The sequence below is a fragment of the Bos indicus genome, chromosome 23 (genome assembly GCF_029378745.1).
Source record: "Bos indicus isolate NIAB-ARS_2022 breed Sahiwal x Tharparkar chromosome 23, NIAB-ARS_B.indTharparkar_mat_pri_1.0, whole genome shotgun sequence".
In the NCBI taxonomy this organism is placed as follows: Eukaryota; Metazoa; Chordata; class Mammalia; order Artiodactyla; family Bovidae; genus Bos; species Bos indicus.
This window is the reverse complement of record NC_091782.1, coordinates 27,304,179-27,311,661: the sequence shown is the minus strand read 5'-3', so window position 1 is coordinate 27,311,661 and position 7,483 is coordinate 27,304,179. Positions and strand designations below refer to the sequence as shown.

The 7,483-nt window shown below is 37.8% G+C and overlaps 1 protein-coding gene across 1 annotated transcript; it reads right to left on the bottom strand.

The window, feature by feature from the left end:
* Nucleotides 1-668: 668 nt before the first annotated feature.
* Nucleotides 669-4,669, bottom strand: LOC139178882 (butyrophilin subfamily 1 member A1-like). The gene is made up of 4 exons (XM_070777691.1): nucleotides 4,598-4,669; nucleotides 4,073-4,099; nucleotides 3,498-3,524; nucleotides 669-3,331 (listed from the first exon to the last, which is right to left on the bottom strand). Exons 1-4 carry the CDS (start codon nucleotides 4,644-4,646, stop codon nucleotides 2,808-2,810), a joined length of 627 nt encoding a protein of 208 aa, XP_070633792.1. The 5' UTR covers nucleotides 4,647-4,669; the 3' UTR covers nucleotides 669-2,807.
* Between the last annotated feature and the right edge of the window lie 2,814 nt (nucleotides 4,670-7,483).

The following is a 7,483-nucleotide window of genomic DNA, read 5'->3' as shown; positions in this document are numbered from 1 at the left end:
TTGAATTATTTCTCCACTTATCTCCAGTAGCATATTGGGCACCTACTGACCTGGGGAGTTCCTCTTTCAGTATCCTATCATTTTGCCTTTTCATACTGTTCATGGGGTTCTCAAGGCAAGAATACTGAAGTGGCTTGCTATTCCCTTCTCCAGTGGACCACATTCTCTCCACCATGACCTGCCCATCTTGGGTTGCCCCATGGGCATGGCTTAGTTTCATTGAGTTAGACAAGGCTGTGGTCCTAGTGTGATTAGATTGACTAGTTTTCTGTGAGTATGGTTTCAGTGTGTCTGCCCTCTGATGCCCTTTACTTTACTCATCTATAAAATTGGAAGTAAGGATATTGATATCTTTAACATGAAACAATGGGTATCAAGACATGCGGAATTATGAACACTGAAATACAGACATAATTACCATAGAATTAAGTACTTTACATAAATTCATTACAATTTTAGAATTTAAAACTTTTTTCTATGTTGGCTTTCAACTGTTTCATGAAATTTATATAAATGCAGAAATTCTCTGGAGTTTCTGTAACACGTTTTGGGTTATTATTTTTTTTTAAAGAATAAATGATCAGATTGTGTATAACAAAACAAAATAAAAAAGAGTGCATTGTCTTGCTATGACTATTAATAGACTATAATAAAGTATCACACATTAATTAACCTTAAACGACTGAAGTTTATTATATCACAGCTCTGGGGGCAAGAATTGTGATACTAAGGTGTGGCAGGGCAATGCTCTTTCTGAAGGTGCCGGGGAGGAATCTGTTCCAAGTTTCTCTCCTAGCAGCTGGTATTTTGTTAGCAGTTTGGGGCGTTCCTTGGCTGTGAAAGCAGACTTCAGACTTCACATGGCATTATCCTTTTGCCTATGTGGATGTCTAAATTTACCCCCTTTTTTTAAGGTCAACAGTCTTACTGTATTAGGGATGCACTCTACTCCATCTTTAATGACACCTGCAATGACTCCATTTTCAAACAAAGTCACATTCAGAGGTACTGGAGGTAAAGGATTTCAATATGTGAATTTAGGAGAGGTGGTGAGGGAGATACAGTTTAACCCATAACCTAGAGTATATTCTGAAGGAAATGGGAATCAGAGAAATACAAACACAGTTTTTATATAATTATTTTGAGAAATTTATGAAAGCAGAGTATAAAGGAGGATCTAGAGTTGGTAGAAAATTGTATTGTTTTGATTTTTAAGGTGGACAATATTTTGAAAAACATAAGGTTCTTGGGGAAAAGCTCGTGGAAAGTCTTAGAGGAACAACTGAGGATCGAAGTCCAGAGAGCACAGTACAGAATGAACGGAGATAAAGATGGATTGGTGTTCCCTGTGAAGAAAGGGAAATACTTCTGTTAATAACACAATGAGAGAAGAGTAACGGAGAGGTGGAGATTTAGATTTGTTATATTTATTATTACAAAGATGAGATAATTGTCTTCTAATTGATTATTGTTATTATTGTTAATTTTATTTGTCAAAGTGGGAACACGGTGGGTGAGTATAAGGTGGGAGTAGATTTGGAAGTTGAACGAAGGTAGATTTTTTAATGAATGAGAGGATTACTTGATAGTGCTGGTGTCCAAATTGTGATAGGTAATCACACACATAAAGAGGAACCGTGTGCTCACATGTGTGAATTTCTATAGCATGTTTAACTGCCAGTATGAGAGATGAGTAATTAGATTTATCCATATTTGGAGGGTTTTTTTTCAAGTACATGTGGTATAAGGGCAATGAGGTCAGAGATTTTTACTCACTAGTAAAATAATATTTAAAATTATTAACCATGGTAACCACAAAGCAGAAGGTGGGAAGTAAAGTCAAGAGGTACTGAGGATTCAGGAGAAATTGGAAGACCCTAATGAGACTGACACACTGGAGTAGCTGAGCAAGCAAGTACAGGACTTTACATTTCTGGTTTCATCTGAATACTCAATTGTGGATGTCACCTGCTACCATCCTTAAAGGGAGGATGCTGAGTTAGTATTGGATTCAGTCGCAACAGGCAAAAATAAAACATACAAATGGTTTAAAGATACAAAATTTGTTTCCTACTGGAAGTAATTCAGAAAGTGAGCATATAGTAGTTTCATAAAGCTATCAAAACTCCAGAATCATTCTATTAATATCTTCTTTTCTGTCCATATCATATTACATGATCAGAGATATTCTTAGAGACCCACCCATCATGCCACATTCCAGCCATCCAAATAGTTAGAGAAAAGAAGAAAATCACATAATTTTCCTTTAAGAACACATTCCAGAGATGATACTGAATGTAGTCATTTAGTTGACAAGTCATGTTCAACTTTTTGCAATGCCGCAGGCTGCAGCACTCCAGGCTTCCTTGTCCCTCCCCATCTCCCAGAGTTTGCCCAAGTTCATGTCCATTGACTTGGTGATGGCATCCAACCTCTGTCATCCTCTTCTCCTTCTTCCCTCAATCTTTCCCAGGATCAGGGTCTTTTCCAAAGAGTCATACAGAATAATTCATCTTAAAATGCCATAATAATTCATCTTAAATGGTCATAATTTAGTCACATTCAGCAGGGGATGCTAGGAAATCTCGTCTTTCTACTAGACTGTCATAGGCAGAGTAATAATTGAGGGACCTATAACTTAGGAAGAAGGGAGAATTAATATGAGAGGCAACCATCAGTGTGTGTATCAGAGCTTCATCTTAGAATACACCAGTAAAGGAGGAAGAAAAAAAATAAACTTGTGTCTAGTGGGGAGAACTGTAATCATCATGGAAGGTTAGGCATATGAATTACAGCATCATTGTGTTCTACTCCACCTGGACAATGGTCAGAGAGCCTGAGTCAGAGGACCAAAGTCTAAAAAGCGGTCTTAGGACACCATAAAATGTTTGATTGGAAAATGTGTAGATGTGGGATCCATCTGTCATGTTATAGAAAGATACATCTCTAGCCTCATAATCCAGGAATACCCCCACACGAAGGGGTTTTTCTTTTAGAGTAAGAGAAGTTTCTGGGGTTGTGAGGACCCAGTACTCCCCATCATAGAGCCTAATGGCCCAGAAACCATTCTGCGGTGACATTGTGACCATCTCATTCCTTGCTACATTATTCCTACAAACTCCCAGGTCCCAGGAATGTGCATTCTGAACCTCCACCTCCCAGAAGTATCTCCCTGAGCTGACATGCAGCTGACCAAGCACACAGGGACGGGAGACAAATCTCTCTGGGCAGCTGGGAAGATCTTGACATGGTTCTTGCCAGGTTACTCTTCTCCCCTCTTCAGACAGGAAGAGAGCAGGATGGGCAGTGGCTGCATCCAGAGTCAAGTTTACTGCAAAGACAAGAGATCATCAGTTTTCTGGGAAGAGTCTCAGTAGGCTTGGGCCAGAGTTCTGTGAGAGCTCCTCTGGCTCTGGGGAGATCCAGTTCACCTCCCTGAATCTTCCCTGGGACTACCCACAAGGAACAGGGTCTGTCTTGGACCATAATAGACTCACCAGTCTGGAACTCTTCTTTTCTCCAATCTGCAAGGAACAAATGAACATAGAATCCTCCATCTGATAGATAGAGCTGCCTGTCTGGTAATAAATTCCTTAATTCAAGAATAATGACAACCAAAAAAGAAAAAAAAAACTCTTTTTATATATTTGAACCTCTTTTTACAAGATGATAAATTATGTATGACTTAAAGACCTGTGCCAACCCTATGCTCTCCTCATCCAAAATTCATATAGGATAAATATTTGTAATTTATTTAGGATGTTTGAAAGGAAATTTAGGATATGATGGGTCTGACCAAATAATATATTATTCACTCTCGATTCCTCAGATTTTAGCAGATGATAACCATTCTACCTACACTCAAAACATGTTATATGCAATTGAAAATAATAAAACTACTAAAATGTAATGTCCCAAACATATTATTATCTGTTAGAATAATCTACTGGATTCATGAAATAAATTCCTGGAGTTTCCTTGATTTTCAGTAAATCATTTTGCACACAGTAGATGTTCATTTAAAATATCTTTTAATAATAGGATTTTCTTCATCAGAACCCGTGTTGCTCACCAGCATATAATGGTATATCCCTCCATGCTGCAAAAGAACAAAATAGAAAAAAAACTTTACTTTTATCCTTGCATGTCTCTCTTACTGTCTTATTTTATTACAAACAAATATAAGAAATATTTGTCTTTGTTCTATTTCTTCTACTGAATCCTTTGAACTTCCTCTTTCTATCCTATATCCTCATATTCCAATTTTCAAATATGGTGATAAAAATGATCAGGTAGAGGTTAGATAGAAATATAGAAAAAACAAAAGTGGCAGGGATAGGAGCATCAAGGAAGGAGCATAGAAGGAAGGAAGGAACAAATGAATGAAAGGGGAGAGAAAGAATTACAGGCTGAGTCATTCGTGGCTTGCACTTCAGAGAGAATTTATTGAAAGCATCTATATTTATAAAGATAATGCTTCCGATACCGCTTTGCTTAAACATTTTTGTTGTATTTCTGCATTCTATCCCACTGGCATAGGGGCAGACTCTAAGAAAAGTAGTACAGTGAAGGTTTCTGAGAGATAATCATTACTCACCAGACTTGAATTGATCCTTCTTCCTCTCTGAAAGAAAATACACAATCATGTATGTATATATAAACAGATTTTCTTAACATCACAAAGAAAATGTGAGTAATGCTATGCATCTGTCAATATTTGTGTCTGAAATTTGCTAAGTAATGTACATTTCAAACGCAATGAAAGAAATGTCTGAAGTTCATTCCTTCTGGAAATTTTACTAAAATTTGAAGAATATAATCTGATATGAAAGGACACCTTGTTGCTGTTCAGTCACTCAGTTGTGTCTGACCCTCTTTGAGACCCCATGGACAGGCGCATCCCTGTCCACCATCTCCCAGAGTTTGCTTAAACTCACGTCCATTGAGTCAGTGATGCCATCCAGTCATCTCATCCTCTTTCATTCCCTTTTCTTCCTGCCTTCAATCTTTCCCAGCATCAGGGTCTTTTCCCATCAATTGGGTCTTCATGTCAGGTGGCCAACGTATTGGAGCTTCAACTTCAGCATCAGTTCTTCCAATGAATATTCAGGACTGATTTCCTTCAGGATGGACTGGTTTGATCTTCTTGCTGTCCAGGGTACTCTCAAGAGTCTTTGCCAGCAACATAGTTCCAAGGCATCAATTCTTTGGTGCTCAGCCTTTTTTACTGACCAGCTGTCACATCCATACATGATTACTGGGAAAACCATAGCTTTGACTATATGGACCTTTGCAGGCAAAGTAATGTCTCTAAACAGCATGTTTTAATATGTTGTTTAGGTTTGTCATAGCTTTTCTTCCAAGGAGCAAGCGTCTTTTAATTTCTTGGCTACAGTCACTGTCCTTTTGGAGGCCCAGAAAATAATAATTGTTGTAGTAGGATACTAAAAACAATGTAGAATTAGTTTAGAAAATAGTCATAGAATTAGAGATATAATATCAATGAAGTTTGTTTGACTGACTGAAAAAATATATGTTCAAGACCCTGAGGGAAGAGAAATTTGTTGAATTAACTATTAAATGGTTAAAATAGAAATGAATGTACACTAATAATTTTGGTTGGAAAGAAAAGATGATGCAAACTCTTGTGAAAATATTTTTATACCTTAGATCACTGGAGATTATGGTCAAGCGAAATGTATCAAGATTACATTTGACATTAGTATATGCAAAGTGTCTAGAAGGTCAACAAAAGAGGAACTTATTCAGCTGCTTTGGAGTCTGAATACTATTCTTATATTGAAAGAAGATTATATATATATAAAGGGGGACTCCATCTCAGAGCACATGAGGAAAAATCAAAGTTAAAGGAAACTTTCTACTGAATGGAAATAATCACATTCTTCTTAGCCTAATCCCTTTCATCTCACCAATTTTTTTCACCAACTTTATAATGAAGCTATGATAGTCACCAGGAAGATAAAATAAAAGAGAAAGAATAAAAAGTAGAGGAGAGAATTAAGAGACTTAATATGGGAGAAGTTCAGAAAGTCAAAGAAAATGGAAAAGATAATTTGAAATTCACAAGAATGCCAAGGAAAGACAGCAGTATGTAAGAGGTGAATGTCAAGAAATGAGGGAAAAATTTATCTGGAAATATATCTTTTTTAAAAAGTCATAAAACTTACCAATTTCTTTCTTGAGTTGTTCTGAAAAATATAATGGAAAAGCTCATATAAATTTCAAGGAAAACCAATACAGAAAATGAAAGTGAAAATAAAATTTCCATTGTACAGTAGATAGAAAAGATGAATATAATTAAAAAAAAAAAAAAACAAAGAAACAAAACTCCTGAAAAATACCAAGGAAGCAAATATTTTTATATTGGAAAAATGGTGAAAATTTGTTCTTGCAGATGAAAAATGTTGCCTGACACTTTGGTAAACAATGAATGTTGCCAACCATGAAGCCATCAGAACCTGATGATGTACGCTGAGGGGCTTCATGATGGAGAAAACAAGATACATGGCCCCAGTATCAATGATGTATATCAAAGGAATAATTTCAGTGAGCTGAGACTCTTGTCTCTTGCCATATGTAGAAAGGCATTAACATCATTTACTTGAGATGCCTGTTTTGTTTTGGTTTTTTTTTTTTAATTATTGTTAGAAGTAATCTTGATGTGTTCCACTATAGTTGTTTTGTTTTTTTTTTTTCTCCAGTTAAAACTCCTATATATCTTGAATCCTTCCTTATCTCTCTGTAAGAGTTCCTCAGAACTCTCTGAGAGGCTGTATCCAGGTTTTAGTCCCAAGTAAGGTCCCCAATGGAGAAGGCAATGGCACCTCACTCCAGTACTCTTGCCTGGAAAATCCCATGGATGGAGGAGCCTGGTGGGCTGCAGTCCATGGGGTCGCTAGGAGTTGGACATGACTGAGTGACTTCACTTTCACTTTTCACTTTCATTCATTGGAGAAGGAAATGGCAACCCAATCCAGTGTTCTTGCCTGGAAAATCCCAGGGATGGGGGAGTCTGGTGGGCTGCCGTCTATGGGGTCACACAGAGTCGGACATGGCTGAAGCCACTTAGCAGCAGCAGCAGCAGCAAGGTCCCCAATGGAGAAGGCAATGGCACCCCACTCCAGTACTCTTGCCTGGAAAATCCCATGGATGGAGGAGCCTGGTGGGCTGCAGTCCATGGGGTCGCTAAGAGCTGGACACGACTGAAGAGGCTTAGCAGCAGCAGCAAGGTCCCCAATAAAATATAACTTGAAACTTTTAGCTTGTGCATTTGTTTTTCAGTCAACAATTTTGGTTTGGTGACCAACAAAGGTTCCAAAAACAGACTGCTTTCCTTCACCTGAACTCGAGGAGGATCTCTAGCTTTGGGACCAGATGAAGTTCCCTTGTGCCCGTCTACATCCTTAGAGTTCCAGACAATTCTGGGTGGATCTTGGGTCTCCTGTTATTAACTGATGAGCCT

Bases quoted from the DNA above. Each gene is read 5' to 3' on its own strand.
- LOC139178882 (XM_070777691.1), bottom strand. From the start codon at position 4,646: ATGATTGTGTATTTTCTTTCAGAGAGGAAGAAGGATCAATTCAAGTCT. The intron at 3,525-4,072 runs GTGAGCAACACG...TGTTCCTTGCAG, and splicing joins GGATATACCATTATATGCTG to ATTGGAGAAAAGAAGAGTTC. The intron at 3,332-3,497 runs GTGAGTCTATTA...TTGTCTTTGCAG, and splicing joins AAAAGAAGAGTTCCAGACTG to TAAACTTGACTCTGGATGCA.